The 24,891-nt window shown below is 30.8% G+C and overlaps 1 protein-coding gene across 1 annotated transcript in view; it reads right to left on the reverse strand.

The window, feature by feature from the left end:
• Nucleotides 1-694: 694 nt before the first annotated feature.
• LOC113343173 overlaps nucleotides 695-24,891 on the reverse strand; it is a 48,340-nt gene continuing 24,143 nt past the window's right edge. Inside the window, exon 6 of the mRNA XM_026587457.1 lies at nucleotides 695-759. Within this exon, the coding sequence (XP_026443242.1) occupies nucleotides 695-759 (65 nt within the window). The remainder of the gene's footprint in view (nucleotides 760-24,891) is intronic.

Below are 24,891 nucleotides of genomic sequence, written 5' to 3' on the forward strand. Positions count from 1 at the left end.
ATGCTGATGTTACTAGGAAATTTGTTGTCCTCTGAAGGAAGGTGGTCTTGGTATAACCAGCATGGTGGTTACTAATAAAGCTCTTCTCATGAAGCTGTGGTGGAGTATTCGTTCTTCAGACAAGAAATGGGCTCGTTTTTTGTGGGCAAAGTATACTACTAGGAATGGTGGTATCAAACTTTATGGTGTGAAATCTTCAATTCTGCCGGGCATTAAATTGATTCATTCTATTGTGGACAAGCATTCTAAGGTTCTTATTGGTGATGGGAGGGCTACATCTCTTTATTTTGATGTTTGGTATGGGAATGAGAGCATTGCTGATTTGCTTAATGAGACTGACCTTGAAAGAAATGTTAAGGTTAGTGATATTATTGATAATAATATTTGGCAGTTGCAGGGTGTTCATCTCCAGAATTTGATGCGTGCTGGGGTAGTCTTGGAGGATTTGCCTTTGTTACAAGGAGGGAAGGATTGTAGAATTTGGATGCCAGAGATGAATGGATGTTTTTCTGTTTCTTCAGCTAAGAATCTCATTAGAAGGGAGTATTCAACTTCAGCGGTGTATGGTCTTTTGTGGAGGAAGGAAATTCATCCTAAACTTGCTGCCCAGAATTGGAAGATTTGTAGAGAGGTTTGTGCTACTCAAGACATGATTAGGAGTAGATTCAAAATTGAATTAGCCAACAAATGTTACTTATGCAATGCTGATGAGGAATCGTTGGAGCACATTATTTGGAGTTGTCCGTTTGCTATGCAAATCTGGCAGTGGTGTTCAGGTTTGTTTCATTTAAGACCTTATTATGATGTTGTGACCTCTTATAAATCAGCAAAAGGTAGGAGTCGTATTATTAAGGATTTATGGCTTCTTACTAACTTGGTGATTCGCTCGGAGTTGTGGCAGACTAGGAATTTAGCTTGTTTTCAAAATTTGGCAGCTAACATTCACTTCTTCAAGAAGAGAGTTTTCTTTTTGGTTCATGAATATTCTGTTAGGGTGAAGAGTTCCATGCGTAATACTTCAGCAGATTTGGAAATTTTGAACCACTTCCGTGTGGCTCATAGGCAGGTTCATAAGGTCGATCCAATTGAATTTTTTTGGCATCCTCCTAATAGGGATGAGATTTTATTATGTTGCGATGGTGCGGCAAAAGGAAACCCAGGTGTTGCAGGGGCTGGTGTTGTGGTGCGTGATGCGGATTGTAACTTTGTTGGGGCTATGAGCATTGGGCTGGGAATTACAAATAATTTCTTGGCTGAAATTTATGGTATTATTGTTGGTTTAGAATGGGCTTTGAAGTGGAATATGAGAAAGGTTCTTGTGCGTTCAGATTCAATGGGAGCTATTGCTGCCTTGACGGGTACAAATCTTCCTTGGTTTGTTAAACACAGGTGGAGAAGAATTAATAACAGTTATGATTCTATTCGTTTTGTTCATACTTTTCGTGAGGCAAATTTTGCAGCTGATTGTATGGCAAAGAGGGGATGTTATCTTAGAAATGGTGAAGGTTTAAGCTTTGATGAAAGGCCGGATTTTCTTAGGCATTTAGAATTTCCTTGTGTTTCTTATTTCAGATTTAAATAGTTTGTAAGTTTTTGGGGTCTTAGGACCTCTTTTCTTGTGATCTCTTTGTAAATATTGGCTATTCATTAATACAATCTGGATTTAGCAAAAAAAAATATCTAGTTTACAATTTAGTCTCAGAAATTCCGACTTATAACGAAGTGTGTAGACTTTTTTGAGTTAACGCATATTAAATTCAACATTTTTATGAACTCTTTCTTTTTGTGTTGGCTTTGTCTTTCTATTTGATTCAAGATAGATGAAATTCGTTAGGATTTGGATTAGTTCTACATGGTCTTTCATCCTTCTTCTATTGTGAAATTTGACTTCCTTCATATTTTCTTGAATCAACGTACATAGAAATGCAATTTTTAGTAGACGTAATGCCTTAGAACATATTATTTGTGATTACAATACATTTTTAAAACTTTTTCAGTTAAAGATGAGTTTATCTAGTTTACAATTTAGTCTCAGAAATTCCGACTTATAACGAAGTGTGTAGACTTTTTTGAGTTAACGCATATTAAATTCAACATTTTTATGAACTCTTTCTTTTTGTGTTGGCTTTGTCTTTCTATTTGATTCAAGATAGATGAAATTTGTTAGGATTTGGATTAGTTTTGCATGGTCTTTCATCCTTTTCTATTGTGAAATTTGACTTCCTTCATATTTTCTTGAATCAACGTACATAGAAATGCAATTTTTACTAGACGTATTGCCTTAGAACATATTAATTGTAATTACAATACATTTTTCAAACTGTTTTTGTTAAAGACGAGTTTATCTAGTTTACAATTTAGTCTCAAAAATCAATTTCCGACTTATAACGAAATGTGTAGACTTTTTTGAGTTAACGTGTATAAAATTCAACATTCTTATGAACTCTTTCTTTTTGTGTTGGCTTTATCTTTCTATTTGATTCAAGATAGATGAAATTTGTTAGGATTTGGATTAGTTCTGCTTGGTCTTTCATCCTTCTTCTATTGTGAAATTTGACTTCCTTCATATTTTCTTGAATCAACGTACATAGAAATGCAATTTTTAGTAGACGTAATGCCTTAGAACATATTATTTGTGATTACAATACATTTTTCAAACTTTTTCAGTTAAAGATGAGTAATCAATTTCCGACTTATAACGAAGTGTGTAGACTTTTTTGAGTTAACGTATATTAAATTCAACATTTTTATGAACTCTTTCTGTTTGTGTTGGCTTTGTCTTTCTATTTGATTCAAGATAGATGAAATTTGTTAGGATTTGGATTAGTTTTGCATGGTCTTTCATCCTTTTCTATTGTGAAATTTGACTTCCTTCATATTTTCTTGAATCAACGTACATAGAAATGCAATTTTTACAAGACGTATTGCCTTAGAACATATTAATTGTAATTACAATACATTTTTCAAACTTTTTCTGTTAAAGATGAGTTTATCTAGTTTACAATTTAGTCTCAGAAATCAATTTCCGACTTATAACGAAATGTGTAGACTTTTTTGAGTTAACGTATATAAAATTCAACATTTTTATGAACTCTTTCTTTTTGTGTTGGATTTGTCTTTCTATTTGATTCAAGATAGATGAAATTTGTTAGGATTTGGATTAGTTCTACATGGTCTTTCATCCTTCTTCTATTGTGAAATTTGACTTCCTTCATATTTTGTTGAATCAACGTACATAGAAATGCAATTTTTAGTAGACGTAATGCCTTAGAACATATTATTTGTGATTACAATACATTTTTCAAACTTTTTCAGTTAAAGATGAGTTTATCTAGTTTACAATTTAGTCTCAGAAATCAATTTCCGACTTATAACGAAATGTGTAGACTTTTTTGAGTTAACATATATAAAATTCAACATTTTTATGAACTCTTTCTTTTTGTGTTGGCTTTGTCTTTCTATTTGATTCAAGATAGATGAAATTTGTTAGGATTTGGATTAGCTTTGCATGGTCTTTCATCCTTTTCTATTGTGAAATTTGACTTCCTTCATATTTTATTGAATCAACGTACATAGAAATGCAATTTTTACTAGACGTATTGCCTTAGAACATATTATTTTTGATTACAATACATTTTTCAAACTTTTTCAGTTAAAGATGAGTTTATCTAGTTTACAATTTAGTCTCAGAAATTCCGACTTATAACGAAGTGTGTAGACTTTTTTGAGTTAACGTATATTAAATTCAACATTTTTATGAACTCTTTCTTTTTGTGTTGCTTTGTCTTTCTATTTGATTCAAGATAGATGAAATTTGTTAGGATTTGGATTAGTTTTGCATGGTCTTTCATCCTTCTCTATTGTGAAATTTGACTTCCTTCATATTTTCTTGAATCAACGTACATTGAAATGCAATTTTTACTAGACGTATTGCCTTAAAACATATTAATTGTAATTACAATACATTTTTCAAACTTTTTCTGTTAAAGATGAGTTTATCTAGTTTACAATTGAGTCTCAGAAATCAATTTCCGACTTATAACGAAATGTGTAGATTTTTTGAGTTAACGTATATAAAATTCAACATTCTTATGAACTGTTTCTTTTTGTGTAGGCTTTGTCTTTCTATTTGATTCAAGATAGATGAAATTTTTTAGGATTTGGATTAGTTCTGCTTGGTCTTTCATCCTTCTTCTATTGTGAAATTTGACTTCCTTCATATTTTCTTGAATCAACGTACATAGAAATGCAATTTTTAGTAGACGTAATGCCTTAGAACATATTATTTGTGATTACAATACATTTTTCAAACTTTTTCAGTTAAAGATGAGTTTATCTAGTTTACAATTTAGTCTCAGAAATCAATTTCCGACTTATAACGAAATGTGTAGACTTTTTTGAGTTAACATATATAAAATTCAACATTTTTATGAACTCTTTCTTTTTGTGTTGGCTTTGTCTTTCTATTTGATTCAAGATAGATGAAATTTGTTAGGATTTGGATTAGCTTTGCATGGTCTTTCATCCTTTTCTATTGTGAAATTTGACTTCCTTCATATTTTCTTGAATCAACGTACATAGAAATGCAATTTTTACTAGACGTATTGCCTTAGAACATATTATTTTTTATTACAATACATTTTTCAAACTTTTTCAGTTAAAGATGAGTTTATCTAGTTTACAATTTAGTCTCAGAAATTCCGACTTATAACGAAGTGTGTAGACTTTTTTGAGTTAACGTATATTAAATTCAACATTTTGATGAACTCTTTCTTTTTGTGTTGGCTTTGTCTTTCTATTTGATTTAAGATAGATGAAATTTGTTAGGATTTGGATTAGTTTTGCATGGTCTTTCATCCTTTTCTATTGTGAAATTTGACTTCCTTCATATTTTCTTGAATCAACGTACATAGAAATGCAATTTTTAGTAGACGTAATGCCTTAGAACATATTATTTGTGATTACAATACATTTTTCAAACTTTTTCAGTTAAAGATGAGTTTATCTAGTTTACAATTTAGTCTCAGAAATTCTGACTTATAACGAAGTGTGTAGACTTTTTTGAGTTAACGTATATTAAATTCAACATTTTTATGAACTCTTTCTTTTTGTGTTGGCTTTGTCGTTCTATTTGATTCAAGATAGATGAAATTTGTTAGGATTTGGATTAGTTTTGCATGGTCTTTCATCCTTTTCTATTGTGAAATTTGACTTCCTTCATATTTTCTTGAATCAACGTACATAGAAATGCAATTTTAACAAGACGTATTGCCTTAGAACATATTAATTGTAATTACAATACATTTTTCAAACTTTTTCTCTTAAAGATGAGTTTATCTAGTTTACAATTTAGTCTCAGAAATCAATTTCCGACTTATAACGAAATGTGTAGACTTTTTTGAGTTAACATATATAAAATTCAACATTTTTATGAACTCTTTCTTTTTGTGTTGGCTTTGTCTTTCTATTTGATTCAAGATAGATGAAATTTGTTAGGATTTGGATTAGTTCTACATGGTCTTTCATCCTTCTTCTATTGTGAAATTTGACTTCCTTCATATTTTCTTGAATCAACGTACATAGAAATGCAATTTTTAGTAGACGTAATGCCTTAGAACATATTATTTGTGATTACAATACATTTTTCAAACTTTTTCAGTTAAAGATGAGTTTATCTAGTTTACAATTTAGTCTCAGAAATTCCGACTTATAACGAAGTGTGTAGACTTTTTTGAGTTAACGCATATTAAATTCAACATTTTTATGAACTATTTCTTTTTGTGTTGGCTTTGTCTTTCTATTTGATTCAAGATAGATGAAATTTGTTAGGATTTGGATTAGTTTTGCATGGTCTTTCATCCTTTTCTATTGTGAAATTTGACTTCCTTCATATTTCTTGAATCAACGTACATAGAAATGCAATTTTTACTAGACGTATTTCCTTAGAACATATTAATTGTAATTACAATACATTTTTCAAACTTTTTTTGTTAAAGATGAGTTTATCTAGTTTACAATTTAGTCTCAAAAATCAATTTCCGACTTATAACGAAATGTGTAGACTTTTTTGAGTTAACGTGTATAAAATTCAACATTCTTATGAACTCTTTCTTTTTGTGTTGGCTTTATCTTTCTATTTGATTCAAGATAGATGAAACTTGTTAGGATTTGGATTAGTTCTGCTTGGTCTTTCATCCTTCTTCTATTGTGAAATTTGACTTCCTTCATATTTTCTTGAATCAACGTACATAGAAATGCAATTTTTAGTAGACGTAATGCCTTAGAACATATTATTTGTGATTACAATACATTTTTCAAACTTTTTCAGTTAAAGATGAGTAATCAATTTCCGACTTATAACGAAGTGTGTAGACTTTTTTTGAGTTAACGTATATTAAATTCAACATTTTTATGAACTCTTTCTTTTTGTGTTGGCTTTGTCTTTCTATTTGATTCAAGATAGATGAAATTTGTTAGGATTTGGATTAGTTTTGCATGGTCTTTCATCCTTTTCTATTGTGAAATTTGACTTCCTTCATATTTTCTTGAATCAACGTACATAGAAATGCAATTTTTACTATATGTATTGCCTTAGAACATATTAATTGTAATTACAATACATTTTCAAACTTTTTCAGTTAAAGATTAGTTTATCTAGTTTACAATTTAGTCTCTGAAATTCCGACTTATAACGAAGTGTGTAGACTTTTTTGAGTTAACGTATATTAAATTCAACATTTTTATGAACTCTTTCTTTTTGTGTTGGCTTTGTCTTTCTATTTGATTCAAGATAGATGAAATTTGTTAGGATTTGGATTAGTTTTGCATGGTCTTTTATCCTTTTCTATTGTGAAATTTGACTTCCTTCATATTTTCTTGAATCAACGTACATAGAAATGCAATTTTTACTAGACGTATTGCCTTAGAACATATTAATTGTAATTACAATACATTTTTCAAACTTTATCTGTTAAAGATGAGTTTATCTAGTTTACAATTTAGTCTCAGAAATCAATTTCCGACTTATAACAAAATGTGTAGACTTTTTTGAGTTAACGTATATAAAATTCAACATTCTTATGAAATCGTTTTTTTTGTGTTGGCTTTGTCTTTCTATTTGATTCAAGATAGATGAAATTTGTTAGGATTTGGATTAGTTCTGCATGGTCTTTCATCCTTCTTCTATTGTGAAATTTGACTTCCTTCATATTTTCTTGAATCAACGTACATAGAAATGCAATTTTTACTAGACGTATTGCCTTAGAACATATTAATTGTAATTATAATACATTTTTCAAAAATTTTCTGTTAAAGATGAGTTTATCTAGTTTTCAATTTAGTCTTAGAAATCAATTTCCGACTTATAACGAAATTTGTAGAATTTTTTGAGTTAACTTATACAAAATTCAACATTTTTATGAACTCTTTCTTTTTGTGTTGGCTTTGTCTTTCTATTTGATTCAAGATAGATGGAATTTTTTAGGATTTCGATTAGTTCTGTATGGTCTTTCATCCTTCTTCTATTGTGAAATTTGACTTCCTTGATATTTTCTTGAATCAACGTACATAGAAATGAAATTTTTATTAGAGGTATTACCTTGTAACATATTAATTGTAATTACAATATATTTTCAAACTTTTTCTGTTAAAGATGAATTTATCTAGTATATAATTTAGTCTCAGAAATCAACTTCCGACTTATAACGAAGTGTGTAGACTATTTTGAGTTAACGCATATAAAGTTCAACATATTTATGAACTCTTTATTTTTATATTGGCTTTGTCTTTCTATCTGATTCAAGATAGATGAAATTTGTTAGGATTTGGATTAGTTTTGCATGGTCTTTCATCCTTTTCTATTGTGAAATTTGACTTCCTTCATATTTTCTTGAATCAACGTACATAGAAATGCAATTTTTACTAGACGTATTGCCTTAGAACATATTAATTGTAATTACAATACATTTTTCAAACTTTATCTGTTAAAGATGAGTTTATCTAGTTTACAATTTAGTCTCAGAAATCAATTTCCGACTTATAACGAAATGTGTAGACTTTTTTGAGTTAACGTATATAAAATTCAACATTCTTATGAACTCTTTCTTTTTGTGTTGGCTTTGTCTTTCTATTTGATTCAAGATAGATGAAATTTGTTAGGATTTGGATTAGTTTTGCATGGTCTTTCATCCTTTTCTATTGTGAAATTTGACTTCCTTCATATTTTCTTGAATCAACGTACATAGAAATGCAATTTTTACTAGACGTATTGCCTTAGAACATATTAATTGTAATTACAGTACATTTTTCAAACTTTTTCTGTTAAAGATGAGTTTATCTAGTTTACAATTTAGTCTCAGTAATCAATTTCCAACTTATAACGAAATGTGTAGACTTTTTTGAGTTAACATATATAAAATTCAACATTTTTATGAACTCTTTCTTTTTGTGTTGGCTTTGTCTTTCTATTTGATTCAAGATAGATGAAATTTATTAGGATTTGGATTAGTTCTACATGGTCTTTCATCCTTCTTCTATTGTGAAATTTGACTTCCTTCATATTTTCATGAATCAACGTACATAGAAATGCAATTTTTACTAGACGTATTGCCTTAGATCATATTAATTGTAATTACAATACATTTTTCAAACTTTTTCTCTTAAAGATGAGTTTATCTAGTTTATAATTTAGTCTCAGAAATCAATTTCCGACTTATAACGAAATGTGTAGACTTTTTTGAGTTAACATATATAAAATTCAACATTTTTATGAACTCTTTCTTTTTGTGTTGGCTTTGTCTTTCTATTTGATTCAAGATAGATGAAATTTGTTAGGATTTGGATTAGTTCTACATGGTCTTTCATCCTTCTTCTATTGTGAAATTTGACTTCCTTCATATTTTCATGAATCAACGTACATAGAAATGCAATTTTTACTAGATGTATTGCCTTAGAACATATTAATTGTAATTACAATACATTTTTCAAACTTTTTCTGTTAAAGATGAGTTTATCTAGTTTACAATTTAGTCTCACAAATCAATTTCTGACTTATAACGAAATGTGTAGACTTTTTTGAGTTAATGTAAATAAAATTCAACATTCTTATGAACTCTTTCTTTTTGTGTTGGCTTTATCTTTCTATTTGATTCAAGATAGATGAAATTTGTTAGGATTTGGATTAGTTCTGCTTGGTCTTTCATCCTTCTTCTATTGTGAAATTTGACTTCCTTCATATTTTCTTGAATCAACGTACATAGAAATGCAATTTTTAGTAGACGTAATGCCTTAGAACATATTATTTGTGATTACAATACATTTTTCAAACTTTTTCAGTTAAAGATGAGTAATCAATTTCCGACTTATAACGAAGTGTGTAGACTTTTTTTGAGTTAACGTATATTAAATTCAACATTTTTATGAACTCTTTCTTTTTGTGTTGGCTTTGTCTATCTATTTGATTCAAGATAGATGAAATTTGTTAGGATTTGGATTAGTTTTGCATGGTCTTTCATCCTTTTCTATTGTGAAATTTGACTTCCTTCATATTTTCTTGAATCAACGTACATAGAAATGCAATTTTTACTAGACGTATTGCCTTAGAACATATTAATTGTAATTATAATACATTTTTCAAACTTTTTCTGTTAAAGATGAGTTTATCTAGTTTACAATTTAGTCTCAAAAATCAATTTCCGACTTATAACGAAATGTGTAGACTTTTTTGAGATAACGTATATAAAATTCAACATTCTTATGAACTCTTTCTTTTTGTGTTGGCTTTGTCTTTCTATTTGATTCAAGATAGATGAAATTTGTTAGGATTTGGATTAGTTCTGCTTGGTCTTTCATCCTTCTTCTATTGTGAAATTTGACTTCCTTCATATTTTCTTGAATCAACGTACATAGAAATGCAATTTTTAGTAGACGTAATGCCTTAGAACATATTATTTGTGATTACAATACATTTTTCAAACTTTTTCAGTTAAAGATGAGTAATCAATTTCCGACTTATAACGAAGTGTGTAGACTTTTTTGAGTTAACGTATATTAAATTCAACATTTTTATGAACTCTTTCTTTTTGTGTTGGCTTTGTCTTTCTATTTGATTCAAGATAGATGAAATTTGTTAGGATTTGGATTAGTTTTGCATGGTCTTTCATCCTTTTCTATTGTGAAATTTGACTTCCTTCATATTTTCTTGAATCAACGTACATAGAAATGCAATTTTTACTAGACGTATTGCCTTAGAACATAATAATTGTAATTACAATACATTTTTCAAACTTTTTTTGTTAAAGATGAGTTTATCTAGTTTACAATTTAGTCTCAGAAATCAATTTCCGACTTATAACGAAATGTGTAGACTTTTTTGAGTTAACGTATATAAAATTCAAAATTCTTATGAACTCTTTCTTTTTGTGTTGGCTTTGTCTTTCTATTTGATTCAAGATAGATGAAATTTGTTAGGATTTGGATTAGTTCTGCTTGGTCTTTCATCCTTCTTCTATTGTGAAATTTGACTTCCTTCATATTTTCTTGAATCAACGTACATAGAAATGAAATTTTTAGTAGACGTAATGCCTTAGAACATATTATTTGTGATTACAATACATTTTTCAAACTTTTTCAGTTAAAGATGAGTAATCAATTTCCGACTTATAACGAAGTGTGTAGACTTTTTTGAGTTAACATATATTAAATTCAACATTTTTATGAACTCTTTCTTTTTGTGTTGGCTTTGTCTTTCTATTTGATTCAAGATAGATGAAATTTGTTAGGATTTGGATTAGTTTTGCATGGTCTTTCATCCTTTTCTATTGTGAAATTTGACTTCCTTCATATTTTCTTGAATCAACGTACATAGAAATGCAATTTTTACTAGACGTATTGCCTTAGAACATATTAATTGTAATTACAATACATTTTTCAAACTTTTTCTGTTAAAGATGAGTTTATCTAGTTTACAATTTAGTCTCAGAAATCAATTTCCGACTTATAACGAAATGTGTAGACTTTTTTGAGTTAACGTATATAAAGTTCAACATATTTATGAACTCTTTATTTTTGTATTGGCTTTGTCTTTCTATCTGATTCAAGATAGATGAAATTGGTTAGGATTTGGATTAATTCTGCTTGGTCTTTCAACCTTCTTCTATTGTGAAATTTGACTTCCTTCGTATTTTCTTGAATCAACGTACATAGAAATGCAATTTTTAGTAGACGTAATGCCTTAGAACATATTATTTGTGATTACAATACATTTTTCAAACTTTTTCAGTGAAAGATGAGTTTATCTAGTTTACAATTTAGTCTGAGAAATTCCGACTTATAACGAAGTGTGTAGACTTTTTTGAGTTAACGTATATTAAATTCAACATTTTTATGAACTCTTTCTTTTTGTGTTGGCTTTGTCTTTCTATTTGATTCAAGATAGATGAAATTTGTTAGGATTTGGATTAGTTTTGCATGGTCTTTCATCCTTTTCTACTGTGAAATTTGACTTCCTTCATATTTTCTTGAATCAACGTACATAGAAATGCAATTTTTACTAGACGTATTGCCTTAGAACATATTAATTGTAATTACAATACATTTTTCAAACTTTTTCTGTTAAAGATGAGTTTATCTAATTTACAATTTAGTCTCAGAAATCAATTTCCGACTTATAACGAAATGTGTAGACTTTTTTGAGTTAACGTATATAAAATTCAACATTCTTATGAACTCTTTCTTTTTGTGTTGGCTTTGTCTTTCTATCTGATTCAAGATAGATGAAATTTGTTAGGATTTGGATTAGTTCTGCTTGGTCTTTCATCCTTCTTCTATTGTGAAATTTGACTTCCTTCATATTTTCTTGAATCAACGTACATAGAAATGCAATTTTTACTAGACGTATTGCCTTAGAACATATTAATTGTAATTATAATACATTTTTCAAACTTTTTCTGTTAAAGATGAGTTTATCTAGTTTACAATTTAGTCTCAAAAATCAATTTCCGACTTATAACGAAATGTGTAGACTTTTTTGAGATAACGTATATAAAATTCAACATTCTTATGAACTCTTTCTTTTTGTGTTGGCTTTGTCTTTCTATTTGATTCAAGATAGATGAAATTTGTTAGGATTTGGATTAGTTCTGCTTGGTCTTTCATCCTTCTTCTATTGTGAAATTTGACTTCCTTCATATTTTCTTGAATCAACGTACATAGAAATGCAATTTTTAGTAGACGTAATGCCTTAGAACATATTATTTGTGATTACAATACATTTTTCAAACTTTTTCAGTTAAAGATGAGTAATCAATTTCCGACTTATAACGAAGTGTGTAGACTTTTTTTGAGTTAACGTATATTAAATTCAACATTTTTATGAACTCTTTCTTTTTGTGTTGGCTTTGTGTTTCTATTTGATTCAAGATAGATGAAATTTGTTAGGATTTGGATTAGTTTTGCATGGTCTTTCATCCTTTTCTATTGTGAAATTTGACTTCCTTCATATTTTCTTGAATCAACGTACATAGAAATGCAATTTTTACTAGACGTATTGCCTTAGAACATATTAATTGTAATTACAATACATTTTTCAAAATTTTTCTGTTAAAGATGAGTTTATCTAGTTTACAATTTAGTCTCAGAAATCAATTTCCGACTTATAACGAAATGTGTAGACTTTTTTGAGTTAACGTATATAAAATTCAGCATTTTAATGAACTCTTTCTTTTTATATTGGCTTTGTCTTTCTATTTGATTCAAGATAGATGAAATTTGTTAGGATTTGGATTAGTTCTGCATGGTCTTTCATCTTTCTTCTATTGTGAAAATTGACTTCCTTCATATTTTCTTGAATCAACGTACATAGAAATGCAATTTTTACTAGACGTATTGCCTTAGAACATATTAATTGTAATTACAATACATTTTTCAAACTTTTTCTGTTAAAGATGAGTTTATCTAGTTTACAATTTAGTCTCAGAAATCAATTTCTGACTTATAACCAAATGTGTAGACTTTTTTGAGTTAACGTATATAAAATTCAACATTTTTATGAACTCTTTCTTTTTGTCTTGGCTTTGTCTTTCTATTTGATTCAAGATAGATGAAATTTTTTAGGATTTGGATTAGTTCTGCATGGTCTTTCATCCTTCTTCTATTGTGAAATTAGACTTCCTTCATATTTTCTTTAATCAACGTACATAGAAATGCAATTTTTACTAGACGTATTGCCTAAGAACATATTAATTATAATTACAATACATTTTTCAAAATTTATCTTTTAAAGATGAGTTTATCTAGTTTACAATTTAGTCTCAGAAATCAATTTCCGACTTATAACGAAATGTGCAGACTTTTTTGAGTTAACGTATATAAAATTCAACAATTTTATGAACTCTTTCTTTTTGTGATGGATTTGTCTTTTTATTTGGTTCAAGATAGATGAAATTTGTTAGGATTTGGATTAGTTCTGCATGGTCTTTCATCCTTCTTCTATTGTGAAATTTGGCTTCCTTCATATTTTCTTGAATCAACGTACATAGAAATGCAATTTTCACTAAACGTATTGCCGTAGAACATATTAATTGTAATTACAATACATCATTCAAACTTTTTCTGTTAAAGATGAGTTTATCTAGTGTACAATTTAGTCTCAAAAATCAATTTCCGACTTATAACGAAATGTGTAGACTTTTTTGAGTTAACGTATATAAAATTCAACATTTTTATGAACTCTTTCTTTTTGTCTTGGCTTTGTCTTTCTATTTGATTCAAGATAGATGAAATTTGTTAGGATTTGGATTAGTTCTGCATGGTCTTTCATCTTCTATTGTGAAATTAGACTTCCTTCATATTTTCTTGAATCAACGTACATAGAAATGCAATTTTTACTAGACGTATTGCCTTAGAACATATTATTTGTAACTACAATACATTTTTCAAACTTTTTCTGTTAAAGATGAGTTTTTCTAGTTTACAATTTAGTCTCAGAAATCAATATCCGACTTATAACGAAATGTGTAGACTTTTTTGAGTTAACGTATATAAAATTCAACATTTTTATGAACTCTTTCTTTTTGTGTTGGCTTTGTCTTTCTATTCGATTCAAGATAGATGAAATTTGTTAGGATTTGGATTAGTTCTGTATGGTCTTTCATCCTTCTTCTATTGTGAAATTTGACTTCCTTCATATTTTCTTGAATCGACGTACATAGAAATGCAATTTTTACTATTAATTGTAATTACAATACAATTTCAAACTTTTTATATTAAAGATGAGTTTATCTAGTTTACAATTTAGTCTCAGAAATCAATTTCCGACTTATAACGAAATGTCTAGACTTTTTGGAGTTAAAGTATATAAAATTCAACATTTTTATGAACTCTTTCTTTTTGTGTTGGCTTTGTCTTTTTTTTTTTGATTCAAGATAGATGAAATTTATTAGGATTTGGATTAATTCTTCATGGTTTTCCATCCTTCTTCTATTGTGAAATTTGACTTCCTTCATATTTTCTTGAATCAACGTACATAGAAATGCAATTTTTACTAGACGTATTTCCTTAGAACATATTAATTGTAATTACAATACATTTTTCAAACTTTTTCTGTTAAAGATGAGTTTATCTAGTTTACAATTTAGTCTCAGAAATCAATTTCCGACTTATAACGAAATGTGTAGACTTTTTTGAGTTAACGTATATAAAATTCAACATTTTTCTGAACTCTTTCTTTTTGTGTTGGCTTTGTCTTTCTATTTGATTCAAGATAGATGAAATTTGTTAGGATTTGGATTAGTTCTGCATGGTCTTTCATCCTTCTTCTATTGTGAAATTTGACTTCCTTCATATTTTCTTGAATCAACGTACATAGAAATGCAATTTTTACCAGACGTATTGCCTTAGAACATATTAATTGTAATTATAATACATTTTTCAAACTTTATCTGTTAAAGATGAGTTTATCTAGTTTACAATTTAGTCTCAGAAATCAATTTCCGACTTATAACGAAATGTGTAGACTTTTTTGAGTTAACATATATAAAATTCAACATTTTTATGAACTCTTTCTTTTTGTGTTGGCTTTGTCTTTCTATTTGATTCAAGATAGATGAAATTTGTTAGGATTTGGATTAGTTCTGCATGGTCTTTCATTCTTCTTCTATTGTGAAATTTAACTTCCTTCATATTTTCTTGAATCAACGTACATAGAAATGCAATTTTTAGTAGACGTAATGCCTTAGAACATATTATTTCTGATTACAATACATTTTTCAAACTTTTTCATTTAAAGATGAGTTTATCTAGTTTACAATTTAGTCTCTGAAATTCCGACTTATAACGAAGTGTGTAGACTTTTTTGAGTTAACGTATATTAAATTCAACATTTTTATGAACTCTTTCTTTTTGTGTTGGCTTTGTCTTTCTATTTGATTCAAGATAGATGAAATTTGTTAGGATTTGGATTAGTTTTGCATGGTCTTTCATCCTTTTCTATTGTGAAATTTGACTTCCTTCATATTTTCTTGAATCAACGTACATAGAAATGCAATTTTTACTATATGTATTGCCTTAGAACATATTAATTGTAATTACAATACATTTTCAAACTTTTTCAGTTAAAGATTAGTTTATCTAGTTTACAATTTAGTCTCTGAAATTCCGACTTATAACGAAGTGTGTAGACTTTTTTGAGTTAACGTATATTAAATTCAACATTTTTATGAACTCTTTCTTTTTGTGTTGGCTTTGTCTTTCTATTTGATTCAAGATAGATGAAATTTGTTAGGATTTGGATTAGTTTTGCATGGTCTTTTATCCTTTTCTATTGTGAAATTTGACTTCCTTCATATTTTCTTGAATCAACGTACATAGAAATGCAATTTTTACTAGACGTATTGCCTTAGAACATATTAATTGTAATTACAATACATTTTTCAAACTTTATCTGTTAAAGATGAGTTTATCTAGTTTACAATTTAGTCTCAGAAATCAATTTCCGACTTATAACAAAATGTGTAGACTTTTTTGAGTTAACGTATATAAAATTCAACATTCTTATGAAATCTTTTTTTTTTGTGTTGGCTTTGTCTTTCTATTTGATTCAAGATAGATGAAATTTGTTAGGATTTGGATTAGTTCTGCATGGTCTTTCATCCTTCTTCTATTGTGAAATTTGACTTCCTTCATATTTTCTTGAATCAACGTACATAGAAATGCAATTTTTACTAGACGTATTGCCTTAGAACATATTAATTGTAATTATAATACATTTTTCAAAAATTTTCTATTAAAGATGAGTTTATCTAGTTTTCAATTTAGTCTTAGAAATCAATTTCCGACTTATAACGAAATTTGTAGAATTTTTTGAGTTAACGTATACAAAATTCTACATTTTTATGAACTCTTTCTTTTTGTGTTGGCTTTGTCTTTCTATTTGATTCAAGATAGATGGAATTTTTTAGGATTTCGATTAGTTCTGTATGGTCTTTCATCCTTCTTCTATTGTGAAATTTGACTTCCTTGATATTTTCTTGAATCAACGTACATAGAAATGAAATTTTTATTAGAGGTATTACCTTGTAACATATTAATTGTAATTACAATATATTTTCAAACTTTTTCTGTTAAAGATGAATTTATCTAGTATATAATTTAGTCTCAGAAATCAACTTCCGACTTATAACGAAGTGTGTAGACTATTTTGAGTTAACGCATATAAAGTTCAACATATTTATGAACTCTTTATTTTTATATTGGCTTTGTCTTTCTATCTGATTCAAGATAGATGAAATTTGTTAGGATTTGGATTAGTTCTGCTTGGTCTTTCATCCTTCTTCTATTGTGAAATTTGACTTCCTTCATATTTTCTTGAATCAACGTACATAGAAATGCAATTTTTAGTAGACGTAATGCTTTAGAACATATTATTTGTGATTACAATACATTTTTCAAACTTTTCAGTTAAAGATGAGTTTATCTAGTTTACAATTTATTCTCAGAAATCAATTTCCGACTTATAATGAAGTGTGTAGACTTTTTTTAGTTAACGTATATTAAATTCAACATTTTTATGAAATCTTTCTTTTTGTGTTGGCTTTGTCTTTCTATTTGATTCAAGATAGATGTAATTTGTTAGGATTTGGATTAGTTTTGCATGGTATTTCATCCTTTTCTATTGTGAAATTTGATTTCCTTCATATTTTCTTGAATCAACGTACATAGAAATGCAAATTTTACTAGACGTATTGCCTTAGAACATATTAATTGTAATTACAATACATTTTTCAAACTTTTTCTGTTAAAGATGAGTTTATCTAGTTTACAATTTAGTCTCAAAAATTAATTTCCGACTTATAACGAAATGTGTGGACTTTTTTGAGTTAACGTATATAAATCAACATTTTTATGAACTCTTTCTTTTTGTGTTGGCTTTGTCTTTCTATTTGATTCAAGATAGATGAAATTTGTTAGGATTTGGATTAGTTCTGCATGGTCTTTCATCCTTCTTCTATTGTGAAATTTGACTTCCTTCATATTTTCTTGAAACAACGTACATAGAAATGCAATTTTTAGTAGACGTAATGCCTTAGAACATATTATTTGTGATTACAATACATTTTTCAAACTTTTTCAGTTAAAGATGAGTTTATCTAGTTTACAATTTAGTCTCAGAAATTCCGACTTATAACGAAGTGTGTAGACTTTTTTGAGTTAACGTATATTAAATTCAACAGTTTTATGAACTCTTTCTTTTTGTGTTGGCTTTGTCTTTCTATTTGATTCAAGATAGATGAAATTTGTTAGGATTTGGATTAGTTTTGCATGGTCTTTCATCCTTTTCTATTGTGAAATTTGACTTCCTTTATATTTTCTTGAATCAACGTACATAGAAATGCAATTTTTACTAGACGTATTTCCTTAGAACATATTAATTGTAATTACAATACATTTTTCAAACTTTTTCTGTTAAAGATGAGTTTATCTAGTTTACAATTTAGTCTTAGAAATCAATTTCCGACTTATAACGAAATGTGTAGACTTTTTTGAGTTAACGTATATAAAATTCAACATTCTTATGAACTCTTTCTTTTTGTGTTGGCTTTGTCTTTCTATTTGATTCAAGATAGATGAAATTTGTTAGGATTTGGATTAGTTCTGCATGGTCTTTCATCCTTCTTCTAATGTGAAATTTGACTTCCTTCATATTTTCTTGAATCAACGTACATAGAAATGCAATTTTTACTAGACGTATTGCCTTAGAACATATTAATTGTAATTATAATACATTTTTCAAAATTTTTCTGTTAAAGATGAGTTTATCTAGTTTACAATTTAGTCTCAGAAATCAATTTCCGACTTATAACGAAATGTGTAGACTTTTTTGAGTTAACGTATATAAAATTAAACATTTTTATGAACTCTTTCTTTTTGTGTTGGCTTTGTCTTTCTATTTGATTCAAGATAAATGAAATTTGTTAGGATTTGGATTAGTTCTGCATGGTCTTTCATCCTTCTTCTATTGTGAAATTAGACATCCTTCATATTTTCATGAATCAACGTACATAGAAATGCATTTTTTACTAGACGTATTGCCTTAGAACATATTAATTGTAATTACAATATATTTTTCAAACTTTTTCTGTTAAAGATGAGTTTATCTAGTTTTCAATTTAGTCTCAGAAATCAATTTCCGACTTATAACGAAATTTGTAGAATTTTTTGAGTTAACGTATACAAAATTCAACATTTTTATGAACTCTTTCTTTTTGTGTTGGCTTTGTCTTTCTATTTGATTCAAGATAGATGAAATTTGTTAGGATTTGGATTAGTTCTGTATGGTCTTTCATCCTTCTTCTATTGTGAAATTTGACTTCCTTGATATTTTCTTGAACCAACGTGTGTCAATTTTTTCGCTAAAGAAAAAAAAACATGAGAGGAAAGAGAAACTCTGGCGAAAACGCTAGGGTTTAGTTTTTTCACGTAGGTTTCATAGTTCATCACGGATTCAATATGGTAGAAAATAATCCTAGTTCATCACGGATTCAGCAACACCAATCCTTTGCGGACAAGGTAAGGGCAAAACAAACCCTAAAACCAACAGGAGTTGATATTACTGGTTTACCTAATCCTACTCTGATTGATGGAGAACCATCCCTTGTTATACCCGCGGATTACTATGAAGAGGGTTGTAAACCCTTTCAACACAGTTTCATTGCAAGACTAAACTTCACGGGGCTGAAGTTCTTTGAGGTAAAAACTTTTTTAATATCTCAATGGCAGATTAATCCTAATTCTGTTAGGTTTATGACTATGGGAAAAGGTTTCTTTGTTATTATGCTACAAGATGAGGAAACTATGGAGAGAATCAGACGTACAAAGTGGTTTGTTCAACAGCATGAACTCAAGTTAATGGATTGGTACCCAGGTTTTGATCCTGATCGTCAAAAAACTTCCCATGCAAACGTATGGGTTCACTTTCCTGGTTTACATGCAGAACTATGGACTGAGAAGAACTTGTTATCTATGGGAAAAGTTTTAGGGACTCCTATTGTGGTTGATCAAAGAACCCTAAATCTGGAGTATGGAAACTTTGCTTCAGTTTTGGTAGATGTGGATTTTGCAAAACACATTCCAAGTAGAATTAAGATAACAGCTGGGGGGAGGACGTTTTGGCAATACTTGGATATCCCAAAATCACCTAAATTCTGTATGAAGTGCTGCATAATTGGTCACAATGATGTTGAATGTAGAAGACAATCAAAGAATGATGAGAAAACGTCTAAGGCTGATGCGAAAGGGGAGTGGCAGAATGTGCGTAATAGGAGAAACCGTAAGGGTGATGGAGCTGATGCAACCGTGGCTGTTGCTGGTGGTACAAACGCTGTTGTTGTAGGTGTTGGAGCTGTTGTAGGTGGTGTTAACGATGGTGCTATTATGGTTCATGATGTTGTTAACGGTGCAGCGGTGCTGGTGGTAATGTGGATGATGCTCTTGCTGTAGGGCACGGTGGAGATGTGGTGAATGGGGTGGTTGAAGCTGGTTTAGTGGAGAATGCTGGTGGTTTGGAGCAAACTCTTCAGCTAGAGAATGATTTAGCGAATACTGAAGCCAATCTTCATGCAGCGTCTGAAGCTTTTGAGAAGGCTAAGAAGGCGTTAGCATTGCAAAAGAGTTCGGTTATTGGGTTGTCAATGGTTGAAATTGAAACCTCATCTAAGTCAACTAAGAGTGGTGAATTGGCAAGAACTAATCACTCTAGTGACAGGAATGAGGCGAGTTCTTCTTTTACGCTGGTTGAGGCTGGTAATAAGTCTTTGCAAGACATGGTGGTTGATAATATTGAGGATATCTCAAGCTACAAAGCTGTTGCTGAAACTTCTATCGTGGTTTCTCCTAATAGGTTCAATGTTTTGAATGATGAGTTGGGTGTGGATAATGATGATGTTGAACACTTTTCTGGAGGGGGTTCGGATGCGGCAGAAAACACTTCTGGAGGTAGTTCGGATGAAGAGTTGACGCCTGAGAAAGCTTCATCAGGTGTTAAGGGTGTTAAGTGGACGGAAATACCAGTGGATATGCCAAAGAAAAGTAGAAAACCAAGCCGGGTTTTGATTAGAAGTTCTAGTTCTTCTCAACAACGTTTTAATGATTCCAAATCAGATTCGGATTCTGAAGTGAATGCTTTGGGAAACCGAGTTAGGAAGGGTGTCTCTCCTGTTTTACAAAGTAGGATTCCTAGCAAGATTCCACAAGCTATTCATAATAAAAAGAAGAGTGTTTCCTGATGAGAGTTCTATATTGGAATATTAATGGGGTGGCGAAGGTGGAAGCGGGTAGTAAGTTACGTAAATTGGTGCATGAATACAAGCTGGTAGTACTTTGTATTGCTGAGCCTAAGATTCGTTGCACTGACAATGTAATGATAAAGTTAAATTTGGCTGGTTATAATAAAAAGGTAATTCATAATTCTACTTCTAGTTCTTTGGGTAATTTGTGGATTCTTTGGGATGATTGTATTGAGGAGCCGGTGGTGATTAATATGTCTAGACAGGCCATTACGGTTAAAACTGAGGGGGTTCTTATCTCTTTTGTTCATGCTAGTTATATTCAAGTTTTTCGTAGGAGGCTTTGGAGTCAACTTGAAGCGGTTGACGTAACTACTCCTTGGTTGGTTATGGGTGATTTCAATTGTGTTCTTCGTCAAGATGAAAAGAAAGGGGGTAGGACAACTCGTCTCTCTTGTATTAATGAGTTTTCGGATTGGATGGAGGATAATAACTTGTTTGAAGCTGATTCGTTGGGGTCTAAGTTTACTTGGACCAATGGTCAGACTGGTGTTTGTAGAATTATTAGTAAGTTGGATCGTGCTATTATTAATGAACCTTGGCTGTCTAAGTTTTCGAATTGGCGGTGTAAAGCTCTTCCTAGGGAAGTTTCTGACCACTCGACTCTTATTGGTTTTCCTTTTTGTGATCCTAGGCCTAGACGTGCTCCCTTTCGTATACAGAAGATGTGGTTTTCTCATCCGGATTTTTTGAAGATGGTGGAGTTATCTTGGATGGCGCCGGTGTATGGTAATCATGGTTTTATCTTTCCTTTCAAATTGAAGCGGTTGAAGGAGGCAATTAAGTTATGGAATCAAATGGTTTTTGGTAATGTCAATGCTAGACTAAAGCAAGCAACGCTTAAGTTTGAGGTAGCTAGTAGAAATTCTGATGAAGATCCGTTTGATGTTTCAAAACTTAATAATATGAAGGATGCTCTTGTTGAGGTTCAAGATATTCAAAGGCAGCAGCATATAATGTTAAAGCAAAAATCTAGAAATCAGTGGTTGTTGGAGGGTTCTAGTAACACTTCTTTCTTTCACAACTCTATTAAAATTCGTAGAAGTGCTAATACAATCTCGGAGCTTGTTGCTGAAGATGGGAGTACTATTACTGATCCGGTTCATCTTAGTGCTCATGTGGTTTCTTACTATCAGGCTAAATTCAATGGTGAGGATAGTCAGGTAAGTGAAACTCTTTTTGATTATGATCATGATTCTATTACTGTGGAAGAGTCGCATATGTTGGATGCTATTCCTACTTGTGATGAGATTAAATATGCGGTTTTTGATTTGGGAGCTGATAGTGCGCCAGGTCCAGATGGTTTCTCGGGGTGTTTTTATAGACATTGTTGGGAGATTATTCAAAGGGATCTAATTTTAGCGGTTACTTATTGCTGGTCTTCTAAAACCGTTCCTAATGGGGTTAATTCTAGTCTTATTCTTTTTCTTGCAAAGGTTAGGGGAGCTGCTAGGTTGAAGAACTTTAGGCCGATTGGTTTAAGTAATTTCTTTTTTAATATTTTTACTAAAATCTTGGCTACTAGGCTTGGTAGGGTGTTGGGAAAGTTGGTGTCTGAAGAGCAAGTGGCTTTCATGAAGGGAAGGAATATCCATGAGAATATTAGTTTAGCTTCTGAGATGGTGAATGAATTGCACACAAAAGGAAGGACGGTAATTTGGGTTTGAAGCTTGATATCTCTCAGGCTTTTGATACAGTGAGCTGGTCTTTTGTTCTTGAGGTTTTTAGAAGGTATGGTTTTTCTGAAGATTGGTGCTCTTGGATTTGGAAAATTCTGGATTCGGCGCGTATTTCTATTCTTCTTAATGGTAGTCCAAAGGGTTATTTCAAGATTAATAGGGGTTTCCGGCAGGGGGATCCTCTATCTCCTCTTATTTTTGTTTTGATTGAGGATGTGCTTAGCCGCAACATCACTAAACTCTTTCAGAATAAGGATATGTCTTATATGGTAAAACGTAAGGGTATTGCTCCTACTCATTTATTTTTTGCTGATGATATTATGATTTTTTGCAAGGGAAATATGAAGAGTGTGAAGAATCTGGTGAAACTTTTGGAGAATTACCAACAAGCTTCTGGTCAGAGGGTTTGTAGGGAGAAGAGCAGGATCTACTTCGGTGGTGGGAATTTGAGTAGGCGCCAGACCATTGCAACTTTCTTAGGTATGGCAATATCTAACTTTCCTGATAGATATTTTGGAGTTAAGGTGATGCCGGGGATGGTTAAGTATAGTCACATCAGCAACGTTGTTGATAAGTTGAGGGATCAACTTTCGGTTCTGAAAGGTAAGATGTTATCTTTTCAAGATAGGGTTGTGCTTGTTAAGAATGTTCTTTCGAGTTATTCTATTCATAACATGGCTGTGTACAAATGGCCGGTTAAATTCACACTTCAATGTGAGCGTGTGATTCGTAATTTTCTGTGGTCGGGTGATTCTAATCTTACTAGAGCTTTTGTAGTTGGTTTTGATAAGATTTGTAGTCCTTTAAAGGAAGGTGGTCTTGGGATCACTAGCCTAAGGACTATGAATAAAGCTTTGCTGATGAAATTGTGGTGGGCTATAAAATCTTCTCGTAAGAGGTGGGCGAGGTTTTTGGAAGCCAAATTCACTTGTAGGGATGGTCGTATTAAGATGGCAGGGGTGAAATCTTCTATTCTTCCTGGTCTTTGTTGGGTTCATAAGGAGATGGTGGACAACACGAAGTGTTTTATTGGTGACGGTAGGGATACTTCTTTATTCTTTGATATATGGTATGGAAATACAGCCTTAGCTAGTGTTTTAAATCGCATGGATTTAGAAATATCATCTCGTGTTTGTGATATTATTGTGCAAGGTGATTGGAAGATTCATGGAGTTCATTCGCAACTCCTTTTAAGTGCTGGTGTGGTGCAACAGGATTTACCAAAAATTCATATGGGAGTGGATAGGAGTTTTTGGATGCCTGATTTACAAGGTAAATTTTCTGTCAAGTCAGCTAGGGAATTGATTAGGAAGAAATATCCTATTTTGAGGGAGGCGGGGTTGTTATGGAAGAGGGTGGTGCATCCTTCTTTGGCGGCTCAGAACTGGAAGTTTATTCGTGGTGCGTGTGCTACTCTTGATAAGGTACGTAGCAGATTTAAAATTCAACTTGCATCTAAATGTAGTGTGTGTCAGATTGAGGAGGAGTCTCTCCAACATATTCTTTGGAGCTGTAATTTTGCGCGTCAAGCTTGGGAGTGGATTGAAGGTATTTTCAAAATTAAACCTAATTATGATATTATTACTTCTTACCAAAAGGCAAAAAATCTTAGTGGTATTGTTAAGGATTTGTGGTTGGTAGTGAATTTGGTTGTGCGTTCAGAATTATGGTTCACTAGGAACAAAAAAGTGTATGAAAAGAAGAACCCTTGTTGGTCTTTATTTCAAAAACGTGTTTTTAGTTTGATGCAAGATTATTCAGTTCGTATGAAGAGTTATATGCATAATTCTATGGATGACTTGAGAATTCTGGAGTTTTTTAGGGTTCGGCATAGAAAGGTGAAGTTTACTGATCCCAAGGAGTGTTTTTGGTTTCCTCCTAATGATAATGAATTGCTTTTGTGCACGGATGACGCCTCAAGAGGTAATCCAGGGGTGCGGGTGCTGGTGTTGTTGCAAGGAATGCAAATTGTGAAGTGGTAGGTGCAATGTGTATTGGTTTGGGAGTTACTTCTAATTATTTGGCTGAATTGTATGGTATTATTGTGGGTATGGAGTGGGCAGTTCAGTGGGGATATGCTTGCATTGTTATTAGATCAGATTCTACAAGTGTGTTGAAGGCTTTGGAAGAAGATAACGTTCCTTGGTTTGCTAGGCAAAGATGGATGGAAGTTAAAGGTTTATATGGTTCAATTCGTTTTGAACATTCTTTTAGAGAGGCAAATTTTGCTGCTGATGCAATGGCAAAGCGTGGTTGTTTATTAGAGGATGGGGTTGGTTTTCACTTTGAAGGTCGACCAGTTTTTTTAAGTTCTATTGAGTTTCCAAATGTAATTTATTATCGTTTTAAATAGGTTTTAGGAGTTTTTTAGGGGT

The sequence above is a fragment of the Papaver somniferum genome, unplaced genomic scaffold, assembly GCF_003573695.1.
Source record: "Papaver somniferum cultivar HN1 unplaced genomic scaffold, ASM357369v1 unplaced-scaffold_56, whole genome shotgun sequence".
NCBI lineage: Eukaryota > Viridiplantae > Streptophyta > Magnoliopsida > Ranunculales > Papaveraceae > Papaver > Papaver somniferum.